Source organism: Trachymyrmex septentrionalis, unplaced genomic scaffold (genome assembly GCF_001594115.1).
Source record: "Trachymyrmex septentrionalis isolate Tsep2-gDNA-1 unplaced genomic scaffold, Tsep1.0 scaffold11, whole genome shotgun sequence".
In the NCBI taxonomy this organism is placed as follows: Eukaryota; Metazoa; Arthropoda; class Insecta; order Hymenoptera; family Formicidae; genus Trachymyrmex; species Trachymyrmex septentrionalis.
In genome coordinates, this window is record NW_017304228.1 from 1,901,221 (window position 1) to 1,928,378 (window position 27,158).

The 27,158-nt window shown below is 36.5% G+C and overlaps 1 protein-coding gene across 3 annotated transcripts in view; it reads right to left on the reverse strand.

Moving 5' to 3' along the window:
* LOC108750820 (RNA pseudouridylate synthase domain-containing protein 2-like) overlaps positions 1-27,158 on the reverse strand; it is a 171,059-nt gene that overhangs the window by 10,849 nt on the left and 133,052 nt on the right. For all 3 annotated transcript variants that reach the window (XM_018490623.1, XM_018490613.1, XM_018490605.1), the window contains one exon: positions 19,089-19,311. In XM_018490623.1, coding sequence (XP_018346125.1) covers positions 19,089-19,311 — 223 coding nt within the window. The remainder of the gene's footprint in view (positions 1-19,088; positions 19,312-27,158) is intronic.

Sequence of the window (27,158 nt, forward strand, 5' to 3'; positions counted from 1 at the left end):
AGATACTCATCAAAATCATTCTTTCCGTGCAAGGTAGAAATCATTAAAAACCATCACGATAGATACACATGTATACTTATCTTGAGGCACATAATCGAGAAGCCTCTTACAGTTTCATTCGACATAGTCTTCCGTTCTGTGTCCTCGGGTTTTCTTAAGGGAAAATAATTCATGTTTCGCGCAGGAGAGCCGAAATGCATATGTATACCGAAACCGAGAATAAGTAACTTCTATCTTTCAATTGGCTGACACGATATTATGCAACCTCACAACGAAAGGCAATAAATCGCTTCCGTCTCGTAAATCACATTTCCGCTCCAACATTTCGGGTTCGCCACTCTCAAAGTATCTTCGTTGTGCATACATACACAAACGCGCGCGCGCGCGCGCGCCATAGAACCTTCAAAGTTCACGACGGAATTTCGAAGCGTGTCACATGAAGGGAACATTACATCATATATATTCCGTCGAGATGGCGTCGGATAACACACGATGCGTTCGCGAAGTGTAACGATTCTCTTACCCTATCTTTAGTAACACTAGCAACTATTTCAGGTGCTCTACCGCTTTCAGAGTCTACTCTCTCTGTCGCTCGTTCTCCATTAATTTTAACAAAATTCCTTTATTTGTCAAACTGAATACCTAACCGAGATAACAATATGTAGTATCACGGAAAGTAGAATCAACGTAACAGTTGATGTAACGTAGATAAAGTACATAAATATTCATTTTTCGTATCTCGAATTAAATTATTTAATCGGAGCCACATAGACCAATATATTGCCTTTTTTCATCTAAAATTCTGTCATTTTTCTAAAAGCCTTCTTAAGGGTTAAGTATACTATATCCATTAAAAAAAATGTCGCGTGCCACAGTTTTTCGTCTCTCGCCGTCGTTTCTCGCGTGACATTCGAAAGGTGCGACGACGTAACAATCGGTTTGCATGCCACTCGTCGGTAGAACGACGACGTTCTGAGTGCACCTTCCAAATTTAACGCGGGTCACATACCGCAGTGACACACACACGTCTCCGTGCGATCGCGAGATATACGCGAGCTGAAGAACATCACTGGTACAGATAGCACCGAACGGCGATGGAAAAGTGCGGCGATAAATTATTGTAGGTCCAAAAAATGCGGGGGATTATTGTTCGTTAGTCGGCAAGGGAAACGGCGGTGACGCGAGTCGGCCTACGGAATTTATTTTCGGCTGCGGTCAGCCGCAATAAACAAAATTGCGAAAATGCCTGCGATTTAGTCCGCAGATCCAAGGATGATGGATAACGATTTACTTCTTTTTGACATCGACGCATTTTTCTGCGTTAAATAATTCCCTAACGGCAATGTTGGGCTCAAATGGGACCAATGGTTTCATCAGTGAAAAAATTGATTGTTTTACACCGTTAGATATCAAAAAGGTATAACTGCTCCAGTTTACGATTGTATTTCAGGATTAAAAAAGATTTCGGCGATTTTTGCAGAATTGAATACATATATAAATTTACTTCAAAATATTTAAACACTAAGATCGCTTTGATAAAAAAAAGTAAGTAGGTTTATTTCTCGATTTATTTCTTTTAATGGATTTACCAAAAGAGCAATGGTAACTTTTGAGTTAAATAACATTTTATTATTTTTAATTTCCACGTATATCAAAATGTACGTCAATTCCTTTCTGTGATTAGATTTTCAGAGTTCGTACTAACATTATGCACTTTTAGTACATAATGAATTGAATTTAATCAAATTACAATAATACAATTTCTTGAATTGTTACACAATAGTTGCAGTTAAATTAACGATACGGCGGCCTGTAAATAATGTATGAAATAATTAAAAGTAACTCAAATTAGGTATAATTTAACATAATGAGTTTAACGATGTACTGCAAATATTTAAAATCAGTTAATAACTTGATTGCAGTTTTTTCATTTACAAATAAACGGAGGATGTAGTTTTGTGTTATTTACTTTTTTATCCATTTTTTACATTAATTGGAGGAAAAAGAGTAAATCCCCAGATTCAACACCAATTAAAAATCCATCTTGCCATTAGAAAATTAATTTACACACGCGATCGATCGCGATAGAAAAGTTGCGAACAAAGAGATCGCATGCGCTGAACCGATCTCGTTACACATAGAATCATTAGACGAGGTTTTGAACAATTAACCAGAATGCATGTGGCACACGATGCGTTATCGCACGCGTGTTGCCTTTCCCACCGCTTCGTCACGGACGAGAGATATAGACGCGTTAATTGTACCGTCGGGTCACGCGGGAAAGCCTGCTGAATGATTATTACAGTGCTCACGCTCTCATGCGTTTTCGTCGGGCATTTTCCATGGCTGCAACACGCCCGGTTGCGAATAAATCGTAAACTCGACGAAATCGAGGAAGCGTACAGAAAATTATTTGGTAATGAATGAATTTTGGGAAATTTCGGTACTCCGCGCACAGTGTGTTGTGTAGATAGTTCTATATATGAATCGAATAATATTGACTCTGCTCGCGCGCATAGCCGACGTTGATGCACGGGCGTCCGATATTTTCCGCTTAAAACGAATGTTTATTTTGCCGATTTTTAATTTTATGCGTATCATACGTCAGTTTACTTAAATACACATTTCAAACGTATCGGGATAGCTCCATTACATTTTATTTTTCGCCACGCTATTGACAATGTCAAATAATGAGAAATATAGAGAAATTTACATTATTGTAAATAGAAATGCATATATTATAGAAATATATGCGGTATGTAACGTACATTTTTTACAATATAAATATTTCTGTTTGTACTCCTATATAATAATATTGACTTTACTTTCGCAATCACATATTGATGCATTTCGCTATGCAATTTATTTGCATAATTCGTTTATCGCTCTATTTTATAATGTGGAAGGATACAAAATTTTTTTTAATTACACCGAGAGAAAAAATTGTTCATTTGACTAAATCAATTAAATTGTTTTTATTTCTTTCGTTAGAGAACGTACATATTTAAGTCCAGTATAATATACGTTTATAAATTATGTTTATATAAAAAACTTTTTTTCTCAGTGCATTTAGTTTCGATTTTGCGCGGTCATTTGTGTGCATTTGTGCATCCACTCGTACTTGTCAAAAAAATTTCTAACGTAATAGAACTCGTGCATGCTATCTGCACACAACTATGGCAACTGGAGAGCTTGCGACATTAAAATTTCAGGGCGCATAATTTCAGTATAGCAGCATCAATGATATGTAATGTGTGCAAGAGAATGCTACGCGTCATGTTACGTGGTCGTGATACGCAGTCGCCATGGACCCTCCGTACACATTCTAATTAATACATACATAATTCACGTAATTAATATATGAATGTAATCGCGTTCCGCTGTTGGCCCTTTCGCGACCGATCGTAAGGACAAACAGCGAAGAGAAGCAACATGCTGGCTCCGCCTGTAATTATATCACTCTATGTTTCGAAACGAAGCCGCTTCTCTCCAAGGAGATTTCGCCGGCACGGCTAAATTTATGGTAACTATATTCTAACGAAATCAGCGCGAGTCACCGTGGGAATTCACCGACGATCAACTTTTACGTAACGAGTCATCATTGGTTGTCGCCAGATTAGCCTTCGATAAAACATCGGATTAATCTGTCGGTTTTCGCTACAAGCTCAATTTCCATCTTGCAATACGAAGAATTTTAAAGAAGCTGCAAGAGAAATATCTGTCCAATGCTAATGCCAAACAGTTGCATATTAATTTTCAGACAATTACATATTAATTATCCCACTTTCATTACAGTTTTAATGTCTCTATCGTAAAACTGTTTCTCAGTTGCCATTTCAGTTAACAATGTATTCAATAAAATCGCAGGCTTTTATCGAGAATCGATGTAACTGGTACATACTTCTACCGTCAGTTGTATAGAGCCAGTAACAGCTTCGTACATGAAACATCGATTCGGTCCAATACGCTTTAATGTGTCAAAGCGATATCTGCTTATCGTAGAAACCGCAGCTAGTGACTGTCCAAAATCAACCACGCGAACTATCAAGTCCCATCAAGATGAATGCTCATGTAATGAATAACGTGATTATCGAGAAACAGATCGGCCAACTAGATGAACTTATGTCGGTATTATAGTTAATTGTCTAGTCGGCGACATTGACTTCCCGCAAGATCTTCCAACCAGCTATTCAGATCCATTGTGTTCAGTTCTATTATCTCGATTAATACTAATGCTATTACGATTCTACTGTACTGAAATTGTAATCATTATCTGTACCTAATAATCGATTTAACCAGAAATATTTTATTCCAAAAAACATGAGTATAATGCTTCAATTACTGATATTGTACACGAAAAAAAAGGTTTTGGTGAAGTATCTAAAAAAAAAATTAGATAATAGATCTAAAAATGATTTTATTGAACCATCAAAATAATTTCGCTTAAGCTGGAATACCTTGACCACAATTTTTTGCAGCGTTGCTCATTATGCTTAAATTTCCTACATAATTATTTTGGTGGTCTAACAAAATTATTTTCAGATTTGTATCTATCTAAATTTTCAGATATTTCAGCAAAAGTGTTCTTTTCGTATTTATAATGATATAACTAATATAAAATAAACTATTTAAAAAAAGTTTTTTTTTAAGTAGTTCTGGATATACAAAGTGTCTGAAATTTAAACTTCGGGAGCGTGTAAGGGGATCGATAAACTAAGAAAAAAAGTCCTGTAGAGATATGTTCGTTTTTGCTTCGTTTTGAAGAAAATCGCAAAAAAGATGAAACGTAATTTTCATTTTTGTACTTTCTCATTACTCATTCACTTGCTTAATGTAAATATTGTTCAAAATGTTGGCCTCTTGCAGCAATGCAAGCATTGCATCTAGTACGAACAGTTCGTGTTGCTAAACACGATCTGGCAATATTTTGTGTATTACAGCTTCGATTCTCTTGAGAATTGTTCTCTTGAGTTGATTGACGACGAATAAACTTCCTACTTCAGGACCTCCATACAAAGAAATCCAGTGGTGTCAGATCAGGATGGCCAAGGTACTGCTCCTCCATGTCCAATCCATCGTTGTGGAAAATGTTTGTCTAGCCAAGCTCGAATAGTTCATAATAAGCTGAATATCCATTGAGTTGAAACCACATTTTAATCCGTTGCTGCAGGCGGATGTTTTCTAAATAATCAAAGAAGTCAGTCTCCAAAAAATTTGTATATCTGGCTGCATTTAATCTGTCGGATAAAAAAATGATCCCACTAGACAAAAAGAAACAAAAAAGTTTTCACCTGAACACGGAATTATTATTATTGTTTTCATGTACGATTTTAGTACACGAGTACGATAATATTTTAGAGGCAGTGCAAGAACGAAGCAATTACGTTTTGTCTTTTCTGCGATTTTCTTCAAAACGAAGCAAAAACGAGTATATTTCTACAGGACTTTTTTTCTTAGTTTGTCGATCCCCTACACGCTCCAGAAATTTTGATATTTAAATTCCAGACACCCTGTAGAATAGATACATTAAAAATAGATCTATTAAAGTTGAACAACATTATCTGTTTACACATGGTTGAACATAATAACGACATTATAACGACAGCTTTTATTTGACAATTGTTAATACTTCGTTAAATTTTAGATAAACCGCATAGAATTTTTCTCTCACTCACTGTTATTGAATATTTACTTAAATTTCGAGAGTGCAATTAACCTTTATTTTTCGTTGTTATTAAACTATACATATAGATACACTTTATTTTATCACAAGATCACGGCTCCTCTTTATTTCCACAATTTCCACAATTCTCGATTATCCGCGGAATCGTTCGATTATCTCTCGAGAAATGATTTTTCCCAGGACTCATTAACTATACTTTCTGAAGTAGCATCGCGCGATTTCGCTTCGTTAGGCCCAAACAGACAGGTCGATTCCGAGCCGCGGTTAAATTTCCCAAAGGCACAAAGGACCGCGCGGATATAAAACGATTATCGAGCGATATCAGACCGCAGGATCGACTTCGCCCAGCAAAGTTCAGCGGCAAGCAGATAGATCGTTAATTCCGCTGGATTGCAGGCGAATCCCGGGGTCTTGTCACGACGGAATGCGCTCTCGAGACACACCCCGGGAACACTTGGAATTTAGACACGAGCTCGGCCCGAGTCCGACATGAGCGGCCTTACTACGTAAGGAACAAGGCCGATTGACATAAAGGACCGTGGGGGAACGTTGCAGAGTTAATTGCAGTTCGAAACTGTCAAGTTCCAAGAGTTAAGTTACTTCGTTACTTGGCCTAGATCGGTCTCGAAAAATATTATAATATAGTGAACGATTATGTATTCATAGCCGCATCCCGTTAAACATTGATTTAAATGACATTTTCGTGTAATAGTTGTTACTCTGTTTCTCTGTTAGCATTGTTAGCAATAACATTAATATAATGTAACCTAAATATATTTTATTGCGATTTACGCATAAATCGATAAGATTTATCCTATTGTTATTCATAGAATTCAATGGTATAACTATAATAAAAAAAAAAAATTCTGTTTTCAAATCCTATTCAAAGCGGATATTGACGCCTAATTATCAGTTAAGTATCATCGATAGATCCAAAAATTAGAGAGGAACTATTGACGCACTGCAAGTTAAATTTTTTTAAAGTCAAATATGACAAAATAAATTATTAAATTATTATATTGAAAAAGTATCATTAAAATGTATAATTTATAAAACGTTTTATTTTAAATTATATTAATACAAAAGAAGAATAACACATAATAGAATCTACATTTTTATATCTAAGAGTTTCTTAAATTAAATTATATTTTTGGAATATTAAAATTGTAATTAAGTATTTCAAAAATATTAAAAAAAGATGTATAACACTTTGTGCTATAAATATTTTTAAAAAAGAAGACTTCAAGAGAAGTCATGCCCCTCCCCCCTCCCGGGGGGGGAGTGAATTCGCCATGTATATATGTAATAATTTTCCAGTCCTTTACAACACGATGAATTCCGCAATAAATTTTATTATTTTAACAAATAGGACAATCCCTGTTAGTGCTTTTGTATTTCGATAAATCATAAAGAAAACTAGCACAAATAGAAAAAAAAAAATTTTTTTTAAGTTAAATTATTAATGCATACGGCACCGAAGATAATATTTTAATTTTTGAGTAAAAGTAATTAAAGTATTTTAAATATTTTTCGAAAGATATAAGGAATTTATGTGAATCCAGTAATACGTATCGCAAGATTTTAAGCTTGTCCCTATTAATGTGCCCTGTATTGGCGCTGAGAACGTTGTGTTACGATTGTACTTTGAAATAAATATAATTGAAATAATGATTTATGTAATATTAACATAAATAATTAACTTAAATTTATTACCTGTTTTAGTAACGATATATTAAAATGAGTCAAATGTGGATAGGCATACAAATTGGGGGCACATTAATAGAGCTCGCTCAGAGGATTCACTAATAGAGACAAAAATGTTTTCTATTTTTGTTAAAAGCATTATAAAGTATTAACATTTTTTAGATTAAAGAAATATTATAAGAAAAAGAAATAGTTAAAAAACCGTTATATTGATTACAACCAGATAAAATTAAAGCTACAATATTTAATAATTAATTCAATAATAAACAAATTAGTTAAAAGGCACATTAATAGGGACAGTTACCCTATACAAAAATTATTAAACGATTCTTATGTATACTTTAAAATCTTTATAAAGTACTTATTAAGATTGTATATTTAAAAAATTGTATATAAATGTTATAACTAATTATTTGATGCTCTTAGTTTTCGAAAAAAAAAAAAATGAGCAAAACACAAATGAAATCGTATATATGTACTATAAGGGTAAATAATATTCACATATAAATTTACAAATAGATTTTTCGATTCTATAAAGCGCAATTCGATTAAATTTGAAATAATTATAAACTGAAGCTGACAATAACATCACAAATTACATAATCGTTCATTTAACTCTCAGTTTGCGACTTGGGTTTCTTTTTAGCATAAATAAAATTTTACCCTCAAATTTTAATTTCTGTTAAATAGAAGTTTTAACATTTAAATTACTTCAAAACTATTTGGTAATGTAATAGAGGTATTAAAAAGTAACTTTATATTTTTTCACATTTTTTAAAAGCATAGAACAACAAAAACTTAATGACTGTTTTTTATTCCTGCAAACAAGACTGTACTAGAACTCTCTTTTTCGCTCTCGCCAAGTATCATGTATTTCATTTTAAGTTCCAAAAGTGTATACTAATTCAGCTGCAAATAACACACAGACCTCTTGAGTGGACAAAAAATATCAGATTGCAAACGGAAAGAACAAAAATATAGTTGCAGACATAATGATGCTAATAAGCATCTTAAAAGATTCCACTTATAATAACATTAAATTCCAACTCCAAAAAATCTATATATTTTGTTCTCAGTGCACTTATGACAAATAACATTAAACTAATTTTTATTGACTTAAAATATGACAAAATGTCAGACAATATTTTTATTCAATGCTTCAAATATTCGATAAGCCGATATCCGTCGAATTTTCAACGTCACCAAATGAAAATGCTTTTGACATATTGTTAAAAAAATGTAGAGACGGCACAAATGTAAAAGCGCAAACAGATTACATCAACCCGGTCAGTCAACATCACGGATTCCCTCGCGACATGGCCGCAGCGTTAAATTAGAATTTCATGAGAATTCTTAATTAGTTTGAGCGTGCATAGGTAGCTTGTCGCGTATTCCTAGACACACAGATCGTAAGACGAGCCGGTAACTTCCACCGGTAATAGATGGCGACTCCTCGCCAATTTCAAATTACGTCGTGACCGCTAAATCTACCGAGAGATTAATCCATCGCAAATTATACGTTAACTGAGAACGCGGTTAGCCACCGTGAGAAAAAAAAAGCACTTCGCGGTCGTTCCATGAAGGAAGGCGGTAATCTTCTCTCTCCACTTAATCTTTGAAAAAGAACGCCTTATCGCGTTTTCTCACGATCCTCGCGAGAATTGGTATATAATGAGATACGCCTCGCGATCGTGATATAATTGATAGATCGCTCGTGCTACGAGAGTAGAATTCAGCTATTTCTTTTGATTGCATTTGCAGAAATACGCTTCCCTCTCACACGATTGCATTCAGGTAAGCAGTTTATCTGTTCTGCCATCGTGTAAAATTATTCAATTTTCGCGCGAATTAGCCGGAAGGGAGTGGGTGCTTTTAGCAAAACCAAAGGCTTGTACACGAGAGCAGGTAGTGCGGCAAAGATCGCGGGTGATGCACAGAAGCGATAGAGAAGCGTGTCGCGGGTCGAGGGCGCGACTGGAAGTCCGGCGACAGGTTGATTTATTAGCATGGACCGGGTGCACGATGGTATCGGAACGGAGGTTGGAGGTCGGGCACCTCCTTCTGCGCTTCACCCTTGTGTCCGCAACACGTAAGCAGAGTGCCCGCAGGTGTCCTGCCTTATCGTTCGCTGATCGCGTATGGATTTCCATGCTTTGAGCTCAGGGGTGCGCGATGCCCGACATTTTCCTCAAGTTATCTGTTAATTCTGGTTTATACGCTGAGAAAAATGTCTGATTGGAATATTCGGAATTCTGGTTGAATATAGACAAATCAGAATTTTTTAACTGAATCTACTATTCCAGTTGAGAGAATTGGAATTCTGATTTATATAATTAGAATCTTCTGATCCGTCCAACCAGACATTTTTTTTCAGAGTATCCATTCGACCGACGTGAATAAAATTCGAGCAAGATCCCTTGTTTTCTTCTTTCATCGCATTGTATTATTACGTATACTGAAAAGGGATTTATTAAATTTTAATAAGTGTTTGTTCAAATAATACTAAATATTTACTTACAGTAAATAAATATTTATTCAATAAAAAAATGATATGTCGAATTAATAATTCTTATATCAAATAAATATATGTTCACATTTAGTAAATAGGATAACTGTACCTATTAGCTGTCTTCAAGCCAACTTGCTCATTACTGAATTAATTATTAAGTATTGTAGTTTTAATTTTGTTTGTTTAAAGTCAATATCGATTTTTCAACTATTCCTTTTTCTTATAATATTTTTTAATTTAGAAATGTTAATGTTTTAAAATGTTTTTAATAAAAAATTAAGAAAATGTTTTGTCTTAATTAGTGTGCTCTTTCAAAGGGCAATAGATCCCTACTAATGTACTCCCAATTTATGTGCTTATCTACATTTGAATTATTTTAACATATAATTACTAAAAAAGATAATCGATGTAAGCTAGTTTAATTAAATTTTATTAGTGCATAGATCATTATTTTAATTATATTTACAATTTCAATGTACACTCATAACACAACGTTGTCAGCTCCAACATGGAACACTAATAGGGCAAGCTTAAAATTTTGTATTACTGGTATTACTGACTCACATAACTTCTAATTTGTGATATGTATCTTTCAAAAAATATTCATTATACTTTCATATTTAAAAAGTATTATTTTTAATTTAATTTTAAAGAATATTATTTTTAATGACATATACATTAAAAATTTAATTTAATAAAAAAATACCTTTTCTTATTTATCTGTTCTGGTTTTCTTTGTAGCTTATTTCAATACAAAGGCGTAATAATAGGAATGAAGGAACAGGAAAAGTTATTATTATTCAAACATAACCCTAATTAATACTATTTAAACATATTTATTAAAATTATGTATATTGTTTTCAGTATACTGTATTATGTTGCTTTAACATATTTCGATTGTGCACCCCTGCTTCTCTAGCTCCTTGCACCACCACGGCGTCACGCGTCTTCGCGATCGATCTTCACGCTGATTACTCTTCATTCGTGACTCGGCCGAATCCGTCGAGAGTCGATCAGAAAGCGGATATTAACCGGATTACTTCTTCAACAAACGTTACGACTGGGCACGACGCACTCCGCAAGACATTTTGCAAGACGTTCCGCGAGACGTTTCGCGTTGGAGAAGACGACGGTGACATCGGTCGATATTGCGAGAAGAAGCTCGGGAAGATTAATCGTTCAGAAGGCAGCGAGATGAAGGCGAAGAGACGCGTATCCTATTCAATGCACCGCATTCTACGGCCATTTGCCGATGCATCGACGGGGACCAACTCTCCTGCGAAATTACACGGCGCTGACGGTAAAGCGAATCGTTCGCCTACGGAGGGGCTCTTCCGGCTAATTGAATCATCCCACCTAATTTCCCGCATCACCAGGAAAGACGCGAGAGAGCGCCCGTAACGACGTAGGTAGACCGGGACGATCCCGAGGAACGATCCTGGAATGAAGGCCAGCAACGAGCAGACTCGACACTCGTCACGCCCACGAGTTTTCTCCAAAGACCCTTTTGAGGGACTATTCTGGACCATCGATCGCGGGTACCACGAACATCGAGACATTAATTGAAAAATGGCAACGGTAAACGACGCGTCTCTGCCACTGAAGTTCTCGACATGCTCCACTCGTGGAGCTATTATTTCTGACAATACATCGAAAGCATTCGATATGCTTGGCGAACCTTCAGATCTCTATCTCTAGTTTATGAGTTAATAATCAGCTATTCGCTCACGGCCATATTCAATAGATAATAATCAAATTTCCATAATTTTCCATTCTAGTTAGACACAGACCTTCTGCTTCTTGTAACTGAGATAAGAAAGAAAAAAACTTTTTCCTTATTGCTCGGAGCAAATCAGGGACGTGTTTTTCTAACGCGAATGCCTGAAGAAACACGATAATGCGCTATGACGCCTGTCTTGTTACATTAATTACCATGACATTCACGGCAATCAAGCATTCGCGGAATCGATTAATCCGCATTCTCGAGAGAAAAGGACTCCCATCGGCGATTTGGCGTCACAAACATCGCGTTGTTTACCAGGTGATTCATGACTACTTTAGGAAGCGATTTCCCGAATTCATGCAATCGGAATCAGCACGTCGCACCGGTGTCGACATAGTGATGGATGCCCAAATGGAGCCGATTGCGAAAGGTTTCGCGTTATCCAGCTGTGTTGCCGAAGTGTAATTGCGTCACCGATGATTGTGTCCTTCGCGTATCTGCACCGTCGAATGTGCGAGCGACGTCGTGTCCTTCGAAGCATCGGTCGCTGTTTCAACTTTCTCGCCCTCGAGGCGAGATTACCGAAGTCGTCTCTTCGCCGCGCTTCCTTTCCTCTCAACCGACATGAATTCTCCCAAGGGAAAACACGCTGTTAGAAAGGAAACACCGGAGCTTTTCCTTCGTCTTCGGATATTCCTGATTCTACGACAGTGATCAAATGAATTTAAACACATGATGTTAACTTGAAAGTTTTTGAGAAAAAGAATCGGTGTGATAAACGTTTGCAGCTAAGAGGTGTACCGTTTTCGAAAGGAAGAAATTAGAAGAGCGAAAAATAATCTAGCCCGTCATAATTTTATTCTTCAGATAATTGAAAAAAAATTAATTTAGCACGCTCACAAGTCAGAAAACGTCAAACGCCGATTTTTCTCAAATTTTTTACAGGCGTTTTATATATATCAAAGTATGAATAAATCTGTTATTAATTGTGATTTAAATTGGTTTCAATAAAAAAGCACTTTTTTTAATTTTCTACACATTTAGAGTAATATTTCTTAGGAATAAATCTACAACTACTTTTTTGAAGCTGACATTAAACATTTAAATAATAGTTAATAATATGCAGTTAAGAAACGGCTCCATTTGCAAAAAACTTTATTGTTGGTTCATCCAAGTCTTTATTAAAATTTTATGTTAAATTTTTAATATATTTGAGTGTTAATTTAATTCGATAATGTGATTATGTAAATATTTTATGTTAAATTTATATTCTCAACATTCTTTAATGTCAAAGTAACACAATTTATGAATAAATGAATTAATAACATAAAAATAACGTATTTTAAAACGTAAATTCTAAGATAGAATTCTAAGTGTTAATTTATAATAAATATTAATTTTACTGAGAAAATATGTTTCCACAGTTTGCTTATCAATTGTGCCAGTATTACTTTTTTGTGTTAATTTATACAATATTTGTGTTACTTTTTAACATCATCTTGCATTAAATTAACATAAAAAAATTGCGTAGACCGTTTGAAACTTGTGAAATGCGTTAACTTGAACATAAATTTTCCAACTGTGAAGATACAATTATTTTTGCAAAAACAATACAAGAGTACCTACTGGTAACGCGAAGTGCCGCAATATTCTTCGGGGTATTTCTTCGACGCGAAAATTCACAGTGCGTTTCCTCAAACGTATTCTCGCCAGAAAATGTTCTTTTTTCGCAAGCGCCACTCGCTCGCGAAATTTGCGCGTCACATCTACGCCGTAGATGATCGCGAATGCGTATCGGAACACGACAACAACAACGTAACGTCACCAACAGCACAGGTGGTGTTGCAGACTGCCAATTTACTTTCCATCCATCTCCGCAATTGTTCGGCTATCGTAACAATCCACGGTCGGTTCGGTGATGTTGCTCCTCCCTACTCCTCCCCAATATTTGTATTCCGTCTTTATGCAACACGCGCGTAACGTAATTGTTCTGATAACGTAAATACGAACGGGAGATATCGCTGCGATGGTCGCATCATGCTGATGCGCATCGCGGACTTCCACAGCTGACCTAGATTATATTTGCGATGCCATTTTAATTGTGGAGTCCCATGTTCCCAAGTGCAGGACAGACAACGTGTCTCGCGGTATCGCGCGACAATCGACGACGTTTCGACACTCGAACGATCAAGCGTTTTAAGCTGCTTTTTCTTTCAAAAGAAACAGGTAACACAAGTGTCGTTTTGTTATTCATTAAAGAAGAATAGAACGACATTTGTGTCAACTGTATCTTCTAAAAGGAAAGCAGCTTTAATTACGAAGAATCACCTGATTGTTCACATCCTCGATGAGGTCCGGGTTTCCGCGTGATCGAAGGAGAGGTTTTCCAATCTTATCTCGGAAACGCGCCTTTTTTTTTAATTTCCTAATGACATCACGCCACACGAAAAGAAGAATTTTAAATATTTAAATATTTAGAAAAATATATTGGGTTGGCAAGAAAGTAATTGCGTTTTTTTTAAAGGCATCTATCTATCAGTAAAAACTGCAATTACTTTCTTACCAACCCAATATAAATATATCTTGATAGAGTAAAGTTTGAGCTTTAAGAATCTCTTTTTTAAATTGCGATACGACAATTTTTAACGGAGTTATGAGCAATTAAAGTCAAAATGATCCTTTTATTTAATTCGCGATAACTCAGTAACCAAAAATCGTAGGAATATTTTTAAAAAACGATTTTGTAGGGAAAGTATCAAGCTTTCCTGATAGTCGAAAATTTTCTCAAATATGTTTTGGGCGCGTTACAAATTCACAAAGTGAGAAGAAAATTTTCCGTCTTTTTCAGCTCATAGTTTTTGGTATGTAAAAATTACTAAATTGATATTGCTTAAAAAATGTGATAAGCTTTTAAAAGTAGAGATTTCAAGCTTTAAAACTCTTTTTTTAAATTTAAATTTCACTCATTATCGACGAAGATATTGTATATACAACTTTGAGCTAAAAAAACGTAATTACTTTCTTGCCAATCCAATAGATCTGAAAATAATTTTATTGGACTATCAAAAAGATTGTGTAACTCAAGCTGATTGCTCGAATGTCAAAATTTTTTGTGGCATCATGAGTTCTTTAATTTGATGATTCAACAAAACTATTTTCAAGTCTGTATACTATTAGATATCAAAGAAACAATGGTAATCCTTTTCAAATAAATAACATTTTGTTATTTTTAATTTCCATCTGTGTTTAAATATAAAACAATTCATTTCTGTAATTAGTTTCAAAGTGTCCATATTACATAACACTTAGTAAATAGTAATTTGAATCAAATTTAATTCATTTTCTTGAGTTAAAGTTCATTGTTTTAATTAAATTAACAACATATTGAGTAGAAACAGTGGCGATACAAATTACAGATACGATTAAAAATAATTCAAATTAGGTATAATTTGACATTACTCTTTATAGCTGAATCAGTGAATCTCTGATTATCAGTCCTAAGTATTAGTAATTATTAAATTCACAGTGAAATTCAACTAAACATTAATGAAACATGGAATCCCTAACTAATCTTGCTTTAGTGTATATAAATTCAATGCATATGCTATTGGAACTACATTAACGTATAAATATCGGTATTTTATAATTACATAATATTCAAACTTTCTTTTTCAATTGAATTTCACTAATTATTCAATGGCATACTCAATGGAGACTAATATATGTAATTTGATATCCATTGAGTCAAATTTAGAGAGCACGTATTTAATTTTAAATTTTAAAGAGAGCTAAATTTTATATCTAAATTTTTAGATACTTCAGCAAAATCCCTTTTGCATGAATCATTGTTTATTACTGACGACTCTAGGCGACTATCCTATACTCCAGCCTTCACCCAGTTAACTTTACTTGCCCATCGGAAATTCAATCGACGCGCAAAAACTCTGTACGGAGATACATTTTAGCGTTGTCAGCTTGGACGTCGACATGAAAAATCGACGTAGAGAAAAAAATATCGTTCTCGTGAGCTACGAATTAACTCCGGAATTTGCCATTACAACGACGATGGAGACACGCGGCGAAATGTAGGACACGAGTGGTCCGCGTGTCGCGAGCGCGCGCCTGAAAAGTACAATTGCCAGGATAATTGCTGGAATTAGCATGCAAGCGGGCAGACTGTATTAGCGGCGTGCAAGACGTGAAATCATTTAATCCAGCTTCGGTACGTCAGCGTCAACGAGAACCGCTGCACTCGTGTCAAAATGATGACGGAGGAAAGTGGGAAAGAGAGGTTTATTTCATTCGCATTTTTTTCTTCTTCGTTCGAAATATGACGTGTTCATCTTTGCGAGACGTTCGCAGAATCTCGAGGCTCCTTCGCGCGCTTCTATCTTGGAAACGACGAAGCAGAAGCTACTCGACGCATCCACGTTCCCTGCGATAACCACGCTGATACCTCGTTGAGCGTTGGCGCGTTTAAAAACGCGCTCGAGAGCGAGAGAGCGCGGCGTGTGCACTCACGGCATATTAGATTCTTATATATCCGTGCCAAGGATAATCACATGAGTCCCGGCCATGTGGTTCCCGGCCTCGCGCGCACGAAGAGGATCCACCGAGGCTGCTCTTATCTACACTGCTTGAAGTAAGGAGAAGCGAATGATTTACGAGTTCGTTGGACCTATCGCCGCGCCTTTCGACCGCACGCCATCGTTGCGCGCATTTCCTGCGCGTTACATCGTCCTGGACTTTCCTCGATCGCATCCTGTTTTTACTTTACAAAGTCAAAAGACCTGCCAGGGGGTCAAACGTGTAACTTTTTCTCCAACGCGGGAAAGTGAAAATTTTTTGTACGCACACAGAAAACTATCATTCTACTACTGCAAAGAAAAATCGATTACTCAATGTATTTTCTTCCTTTTAAGTAACGGTTATTTTTAATAAAGAATATTTCCTTGATAATCTTAAAATATACTTATTACTAACAAATTAAAAAAAAAATTCATTATTATGAAAACGAAATTTTTTTTTAAATATATAACTGATCGAAGAAGCGACTTTGTATAACAATCAAATTGAATTTATTTTAATTTAATAATCTTGATTGAAGTATTAAACTTATCAGGATTGAAAATAAATTTGATGCTTGTTATGAACTCATAATAGATTTATGATGGACATTTAAAATACTTGAAATAAGTAATTATTATTTACATACAGTAAGTATTTTTCTGTGTGTGCTTTTGAGGCTTCCACGGGTATTTACTTCAAAGATGCCAGAAGGTTTATGGGTTATCGCCGTGTCGTGATCCATTGCTAATGACATTAGCAATGGATCACGACACGGCGATAACTCGCAAACTCTGGCATTTTTATGTATGTGGGTATGCACATATACACATGTACAAAAAAATTTTCACTTTTCATCTTTCCGCTCAAGATAAAAAATTGAATGACTGCCTGGTCTACTTGAGGCATCCCGAAATATTACAGACAGTTATGATAGGAAAATGTGAATAACTCTCGGCTTCCGTCCATCTTCCCGCATTACGAATAACGGATGTGCTCTGGCGTGAGCGAATTAAACCGTTTATATACGGATTATGCATTTTAGACTTCTGTTTCAAGCACCAATGTAATCCCGGCACTAATCCGATGTTGCCCGCTTTAGCCGCTTTCCACGCATGCGTTTCCGTCTCGTGTAAATCAACTAAATTTGATCCGCATTAGATACCTTCCCACATAATATAATGTAACGCGCAAACACAGCTCACATCGGGCTGGCTGTCGATCGCATTTCGTTACGTCATAGCTTCCAGCCTCGCGGATATAATCGTTAGACGAACATAGCTAAAAATCTATGTGTAAGCTAAGGATAATCCTTCTGAGTGCGATATAACTTGTCGATCACAATGATACATTACGTTTTGCGCGGATGAAACAAGCTTTAAGCGGATAACCCAGAAATTCCCGAAATTAAACCCGATCTCATTTGCGCGCGCCTGACAAGATTCGCCAAATTCCCGAGGCTCTTCTGAAATCAAAGTAAATTCCTGCGGAAGCTAACCTGGATTTATACGGGGCCAATAGGCTTCGTTAAATATGTACGCCGGAGTTTGCCCAACGTCGGCCGAAATTCCCGCGTCGACCGATAAACAAGCTTCCAACCAAGAAAAAGTGGATTTAAAGCGGTACCGAGAACCCAGCGTTATGAACGTAGCGTGCGCCCTGTATAAATGGATAAAAGTACGTGCCTTTTATCGAATAATAAGTACAACACTTTAGTATTATGAAATGCCATTTTATATATGTACCTGAAATCTACTTAACTTTATTTAAAAAAAAAAAGAAAAAATATCGAATCACTCCCATCCACTTTTATGTGTCGCAGTATTGCATATTTGCGACCAAATATAAGTACGAATAATTAAATATACGAATAACTAAATACGAAAAAATGATTTTGTTGCAGTTAAATTTAAAAAAGCCAGATATAAATTTGAAAATAATTTTGTTTGGACTATCAAAATAATTGTAGAACGCTCAAACTCACTAATAGAATGTTTTTGCAGTGTTGTCATCAATGTTTAACATTAGAACATATTGTTACTAAGTAATACAGTATTGCCATCGTGACGTAAATTTTACGTATAAAGAAATAAACCTGTCTTGATTAATATAACAAGTTTTTCTATATTTCACACCATGGTTATCACAAATTTCTTATCCTAAAATTCCATAATAAATTAACCTTTTTCTAATTTGCTCAAAACAATGTGGAGAACGCTCAAGAAGATTGGCAAAATGTTAAAACTTTTTACAGCATCATTCATCATGCTTGAAAGTCCTACGTAATTATTTTGACGATGCAACAAAATCATTTTCAAATCTGTATCTAGCTAATGGTGCGATTCACTTAACACTGCAAATACTTTGAAACATTATTTGATTGGTCAATTCGTAAAAGTCTTTCTCCTGATTGATCAACGAAGCATTTGCAACGAAGTGAATCGCAGCTAAATTTTTTAAGACTTCAGTTCTTTTTCTAGCAAAATCGTTCCTTTCCGTGTAGTTTAGTGCTCAATGCTCTCGCTCATTTGTATGTATAAAATTTACACAATATAGCATTCTAGGATTACTTTCAGATCTACATCTAGCTATTATAAATTTTTAAATACTTTAGTAAATCCATTCATTCCGTGAAGGAACGTAAAGTTTCTAGGGTAGCTTTCTCCTTTAATTCGCAGCTCGACGTGCCGTTGTTGATTTTCGCGATTCAATCAAACTTTCGAGAGTCGCCGATGCTTTTCTCAACAATAATTGTTCGACATTTGCCGCGAGAAATTGCGAGGAACAGACTATCGTGTTGGCGGCGGCGACGACGACGTCGACGACGGTAACAAACGCTCGCAAAAATTATACGACGCAAGAAAAAGCGATGGTCGGTTACTATCAACAGAATGTTCACATACCTGTGGACAACGTTAGCCAGGAGATCGTTGTGTCGTAACCTGTAATCGACGTCCACCTTTTGATAGTTGACCGTCAGGGTGCCGGCGCGAATACATCTCTCGTATTCCTCGGCTGGATGGGCACGGAATTCCCTCGCGAAGACTTCCAGGATCTTCTCGCCGACCCATCGACCTTTCGTGAATGTCGTGAAGGTAAAGTAGTAAGGATATACCTTACGGAGACCTGAAACACACAACGCCGGGAATGACCATGAAGACCGATAAGAGAGAGAGAACGATAATTACTTCGAATTCCGTAAGCCGTCTTTAAATGTCACGAGGTTTAACGGCTTATATTAGTTACGTTACGAAATGATTCGCGCGATTGCCGCAGGCATTCGCCCGCAATTAATCGGAGATTAGCATCCAAGTTGGCGCCCGAGCGTACTCCAAGGCGAACGTGAATTACGAGAATATAATGTCTTCGAAGCGGAATCACATAATAAATCACTGCAACGGATACGTAAAAATGTCGCTGTTATTTGCGAATCTATTATCGTCGTGCCGTCCCAAGGATGATTGCTTTTGCGGGTGAAATTTACGTCAAGATTAACATAAAATCGATCGCTTCTTTCTCTTTCGTATCTTTCCCGGATAAAAGAAAAAGAAAAGGGCATATTTAAATTTCTGGGAGTAACATCCTGTTACTCCGATAGCGATTGACTTGGAGATTCGTGCTTCAAACGCTTCTTCTGCGAACACGTATTTTCTGATTTCGCTTTTTCCTCTCTCTGTCTCTCTCTCTCTCTCTCTCTCTCTCTCTCTCTCTCTCTCTCTCCTCCTACATTAAGTGGAAATTAATTCGTTCAAATCATCGTTACGTGTCACCTTCAAATGAGATTTTCGCCCAGAGAGAAAAGCGAAGCTAGTTGGGAAGTTGATTAATAAGCCCGGATAAGGGGAATAATTTTCTCAGCTTCCTCGCGAGAGAGAAAGATCAGCAGTGCGAGGTTAATGAAAGATATACAGCACTTTATAAATTCAGTATATCACTCTCGCTTGATTAAATAATTTGATATCTTTAAAAATTATTCCCTGATACAGACTCATCCCGTGCGCGTTCCTCCGTCACTCTCGAGTATAATTTTATTACTCCCGTCGATACTGAAACAGTTAAATCGAGTGGTGGAACAGACATAAACGTTCTGTTCGTCGTTACCGACTTAAAAGAGACACTTCTAAGAATTTTACGACCTCGAAATGGCTTCCTTCACTGTTCATTGGCCCTGAGGATAGTTCGCCACGTTTCAGAACGTGCCGAGTTTCACTTGGACAAGTCTTTCGCTTTAGGATTCGTGTCGAGCGAGTTTTGCTGTTATTTTCCGGCGAAAAGAAAATAAATATCAAAAGAAAACTTGATTAATGTCCCGCCGCGCGCCTTCGATCCCGTTAAAGTCCCATTTTTCTCATAAATATCCATTAGAAAAGTGTTATTTCAAAGACAGGCTGCCTATAAGGAATTAACGAACGTCTTACATTTGAAATAAAAAGAGCATGGAATTATTCCGCCCTTCATATTGCGTTTAGCATAAATGTTTTGTTAAAAAAAAGAGGAGATATTTTTACTCAGTCAATATGTATTCCTTGACAAGGAATCGCTTCGGTTCGCTGTTGCAACTTGTTCAACCACATAGCCTGGATGGAACAATTAATTTATTCCAGCTAGAGACGAGTCCTTGCGGAAACAGAAATAACTGGAGTTGTGCGGGCATTGCACAAAGACTTCGCAAGTGATCGACGAAGGAAAATTGGAGGCAGAGAACAAAAACACATTCGTGTCAAAGAGACCGCACGCAGTTGTATTCCACCGGATAAGCTGGCAAGGGTTGACCTTTGTGTAAGATCGAATCGGCGCGGAGAATATCCTGAATAAACAGAAACAGTTCGCAAAGGAAAAGAGAAAGCCCTTGTATTCTCGCCCGACTGAAGTTACTTTAATTAAATTGCCCTCAGAATGTCAACGACGGTACTTGTGCAGCACTCTTCGCCGGAAGTAAAGGAGGCGGAGGTCATTTAACAATCGAAATGTCTCGAAAGAGCTAGCCATGCTCTCTCAGGGCGTACGGCAAGGATCCAGTGAACGATTGATCCCTCTCGGGCTTTCGAGCTTTCGAGAAATAGAACCATCGGGACGCGGTCGTTTAGTCAAGAGCTTCTCGAGAAACGGAAGGAAATCGTCTTCGCGCATACGAGGGAAAAAGAGACGAGAGAGAGAGAGAGAGAGAGAGAGAGAGAGAGAGAGAGAATAGGCAGTTTGCTTATAGACCGCGTAAAGGAGAAAAGCTTTCTCTCGACATCGTCGCGATGAGAAATACATCATCTTCAGCGAAAAATTCGCATTATGGAAACGTCAGAAGTGCGCGTTGATACGAATTGACAATAAAAGAGATTTGCTACTAACATTGTCGACAACGCAAATGGAACATTAATTGGAACTTATAATCCTTGATTTAATAAGAACATATAACAATCACTGAAAAGTATCGTACAGTAACGCCGCAATTAACGGTAAAAAGTCACTTTTTCCTCGGTTCGTTTATTCTCAGACGATCGCGGATTCTATCGAATTGTCCGTACAATCATAGCTTAAAGTAATTACGACGCTATTACACACCAATGAGACACGAACCGTCGTATTCATTGCAGCGGGCCAGTAATTGCTCCCGATAATATCGAGATTGTTCCCGAGGTCCCTTGACATCTTATCCCTGACAACCGCAATACTTTCTTGCTCCCTTTGTTTCTTCCCGTTTGCAATATCTCCGTTCTCTCCGCGTTTTGCTCTGTAACATTATCCGGCGCTCTCTCGATTTTCCCGTCGATACTCTGTGCACGGAAAATCCGTCGGCACGCCCGCAGAATTTCGCCACAGAAATCTGTTCTCCCGACGGCGAGATATCCTCTCGGCCCTTGTATCCTGCCAATGTACGTGGGAGTTGATTTTCGAGAAACACTGAGCCGGAAAAATGAAAACGTCTGACGTAAATAATTTGAGAAAGGAGCGTCGTTTCGAGAGTTTTATTGTAAAAGAACGCGATTAAAATCACCATAATCGATAAAGTCATTCTATTCTGTTGTTCAATGTCATTTTAATGATATCATTTATATTCCATGCTTTAGCTAATTTTAAATTGAACCTTAATAAAATTAATCATCGAGATACTCGGCGAATAAAACATATATGAAGAATATAAACTAAGTTAAATTATGCAATAGTTAACCGAGCTATAACATCAATTTTTAAATTCCCGAATAATGTCATTTCTTAACTTCCATAAAAACGTTTTTAAACTTTATTGTTTTATTTCGAATATTATAAAAATATGTAATTACTTCTCTATGTTTAACATGAAATTGCTATTAAAGGTTAAATCAATCTCAAATCTCCCCCAAAATAAAGTGGCGTTTACTCTGCATTTTATTCAAACTCTACTAATTTTGTACAAAACAGAGTAATTCCTGATATCGATTATCGACCACATCAAGCTGTGCTTTCAGAAAGTCAGGGGAGAAACGAAGCCACGTCTCGCCGTGAGTCAGCTCACGGGTTACGGAGGGCTCGAGGGGTGACCCCGAACCTAAACGTCCCGCCCGTCTGGAACGACGCCTTGTTTTACGAGTAGCAAACCAATGGCGGTGTCGTCGTAGGCCGCTTTGGGTTTCATTCGCTATCGATCGTGCCTACACACAACCTGGCACTCTGCGGCTCGTGTATACGCACGACCGCTTTTACAACGGGAGTAAACACCCTCTGTTGCAATTCGACTCGCCCGACTCGCATTTTTGCGGCGACCCTTTTCACTCATCCTCCGTTCAAATGCTTTGCGCACAGTTCATCGCGACAACACGACACTCTCATGACATCATTAACCCTACATTACTAGTGGGGCTTTTGTTTAATTGTGAAAAAAATTGCGTTAAATGTGTGTAAATAGCATTCATATATTTGGAAAATTTACTTAAGCCAAGCTATCTTGGATATTCCACGAGAGTAATGAAGAATTAATCGAATTATACAAACTGAAGATTTCTTAGAAGTTGTGAAAAAAATAGTTTCTTTACTCTCTTCTCGGAAAATACTACCGCTTTTTCATTTTTGTACAATATTAATTTATATAACAGCGATATTTCAAAAATACTTTAAGTAATTTAATAATTAATTGAGTATATCTATTTGTTTCTGGGTAGAGATTTCATTTATTTATCTACTATCGGATATAATTCACGATCGGACGAAACAGGATCGAAGAGGACCTCAGCAGTGCAGGAGAACATCCCGCGGGAGAAATCCAGCGAAAATAATCGCACGTCTCTGTGAAATTCATGGGCGGTGTACTAGAAGCGGTACTGTGGATATCACTAAATATTTGACACCGAGTTTTCTGAAGGAGACTGTAAATACCATTTTACGACCGGAAAAGTCTTTAATGGCATTACGCATGATATGTAAATGTATGGTAAACTTGACGTATATATATATATATATATATATAAAACACAGTCGCAAAAATGCATCGCCACGGGTTGTGTTGTAAAATGTGTGCGCGCGGAATCTATACATATAAACAGAAACAATCTTTAAATCAGAATACAATCCATACTCGTAATGTATTCCTTTCCGTGCTTCAACTGTACGCCCACACACCGAAGGATTTTCCTATTTTTAAATATCGTCAATTTTTCCACTTTTTCCTTTTGCTACTCAAATTACCTATATAAATTTTGCACCCATCAGGCATATATATCGATTTACTTGCTTACTTCTCGTATAGCATGGATCCGTGCGTTTCATATCTCTTGGAAATCGGCCATCTTGTTATACACATCAATCCGTTACATTTTATTTCCTGATATCCGTACATTCGAACAAACGGCGATAATAAAATATGGCTTAAACCGGTCGCGATCCCACTCTCGAAATACCGTATCGATCTTCACCCGTACATGTATAATTCATAACTCCCTGGCGCGTTTCGCCTTCCACACAAGAGGGAGGGAGAGAGGGAGAGAAAGAGAGAGAGAGAGAGAGAGAGCTTCGCATATTTTCGAGAAGTGTGTGTGTTCCATGTGCATACATATACATATAAATATTTTATCATCCTAAATCCTTAACTGCTCTGTCGTCAATCGTCAAGCAAAAACCATCAGTTATTCATTTCGCATAACATGCGTAAAGCACGTATCTCCATATAGATATACAGGAGCAACTAGAATTGTCCTCGCGGGTGAAATGCGATGCCTAGATACGGAGAATATTATATATCCGATATACACAGGGTGATCGCAAATCCCAGGATCTGCGTGACGTATCAAGTCCATTGAACGGGATCCGTACGTGTTTCTACTGTAGGAGTTATGAAAATAAGAGAACCGTATAGGGCCATTTAGAATACACATATAACATATGCAGCACGCTAAGTGCTAGGATTGAAAATAATCCCGAATTCAAGTGGATACTATTAATTTTTTTCGCCGGTCTTTTTGAGTGCATGCCATTTGGCAAATAATGTTCACAACGCTCTCGCGATCTTATTCAACATTTGATAAACAACAAGGATGAAATGATTCCATGGTGAGTAATGGTTCTTTTAGTGTCTAGAGACTCTTAAGTAAAGTAGTCTCTTCAAGACAAATATAGCGGCGTTGCCAGAAGGTGGAGACTACGTAAAGTTTATGGAAGTTTATATACTCTGCAATAAAGAGTCAAATATTACTATCACATTTGTCTCGGGTGTCCAGACTTTTACTTGAGAATCTCTACACTGTTAAATTCATAATGTCAATTTATATGCAATTTGAGTCATTTTCCCGATTTCTATATAGGTTGTCATTACTTTTACTCAATGTCATTAATTTAACTAAAACAATGGAGTTGAAAAATTTAATTTAAAAAATATATTAAATTTGACTTAAACTTAGTTTACTATTTACTAAGAGTATACGTTAATATAAATGTTATTTACTCTGGAACTAAGTAACTCTATCACGGAAATAGATGGATTTTAATACTTATAAAATTAAAAATAACAAAATGTTATTTAACTCAAAGAATTGGGTTACCATTGCTTCTTTAATATCTATCAGTATATAGGTGTAAGAAGTGGAATCATATCTTCAGATCATCTATACACTCCGTATTTATATTTACATATCGCAGATATAAATAAATCTGTGAGAACTTTGATCAATTCCGATTATTCTCAATTTTTATCATTCCATCGTAAATTAAATTTTTACCATTCCATCGCATAAATTAAATTCTACACTACGTAACGAGAAGTTGATTGAGCATCAATCAATTAGTTTTGCATATCTCTTCGAAAAATTCTTTTTTAAATGTATCGTTCAATATCGTATATTTTCGTGACTGAGACGTTATCGCGGGAGCACTTGTGCGAATTTACGGTCACGTTGTATGCAAGGCGCGCGCACGATGTGCTCAATGTGTGTTGTCCCGCGGATCATCGCACTGCACGCGAATTTCGTGTAATCTCGATACCCCGCCGACGTTCGCCAGTAAATTCGGAGCTTGTATTACCGTCTACAGGCGGGCATGTATAATTCGCGCGGAGATAAGATTAGACGAGTGGATGTGAATTGCGGTATGTAAGACGTAGAGATACAAGGAGAATTTATCGTTGTGAAACCGGATAATAAGGCATTGTAAAAATTAATCGCGAGATCGACGCACGTTTTCCGTGATGGCAGGACGAGATTTGCACGCTTATAAGAAAAATAATAGTACACGCCAATTTTCACTCACGACAAATCATCACTACCGTAGAAAAATCAAAACAAGAAGAGTCATTAAAGTCTGCTGATCGAAAGTATTAAAGATATTATTATAATCTCTACAAAAAATGACTGAAATTGAAAATTTATACTTTTTATATAACAATAAAAATAAAAATTTTATATTTATAACTTTTTATATAAAAATAAATGTTATGTTATATGCATATAAAACAGTTTAATGTTTATTTTTAACAATAAAAATTTTGTAGTATTGAATATAACAATACAATAGTTTCGAATAAAAATTTGCTCTTAATTATTTTTTTTTTTTAAATAATGTACTTCTCGTAGAAATAATTTTTTTATTCAGATTCTAGATCGCCGTCAAACTTTTTTATATTATTTTCAAATACAGTATTAAAAAAACCTGTAATTTTGCATAATATTTTGTTAAAAAATATGTACAATATTATATATGTTTAATCGTATCTTCAATCATTACGATGTCAGTGCGCGCAGAATTTTCTAGCACAGGCTGGCCTCCGATCGAGCATTACTACTTACAGAGGAGTAATATACCGTTACAGACCAACCATGAGTGTTTATCTTTCAACAGATCTTGTGCATAATGATTCTCCGTCGCAATAAACAATCATGTGTTATTTTTGTCGAAATGGGAAATTCCGCGCTGCCTGATGTATCACGAGTAATATCGACCGGTGAATAAAATAAAAAAATACGTTATACCATTAACGCTTTCGCGCGTTAACGTCCGTTCTCTGGTTGATCAAAAAGCTTGTCAACTGCCATTTTTTTAAATCGTGACATTCCCGGAATAACATTCAGCCATTACAGTACAGCCGCTGAGTGCGCGAAGCTCTGTAGATTTTAAAACGTTAGCCGTGTAGAATATGTAGAATAACGACCGATTTTTTTTTCTTTTTTACGCGCGCTACATTGCCCAGGCATTTAATCGTGTTCTAAATCTGTCGTTCAATGAGTCGATCTAATGATTGCGCCACATAAGGATCTATAAGCGAATCATTACGGCCAAGTAGTTCATCGTTATACTTAGTCAATCAACGTACAGGATCTAGCTTAGGCTGACGTTTGATATATCGCGCACACGATCTCTGTTTGTCCTCCGCTAAGTACAGGATGAAGCACGAACTACCGTAAACCAACACAAGCCACGCGGTTGCGAAGTTCGACAAATTCTTCGTCACGCACAGGTTGTTTTCGTTAGTTCTACATGAATTAAATATGCAGAATAAGATGCGAGAAATATACGTGTAT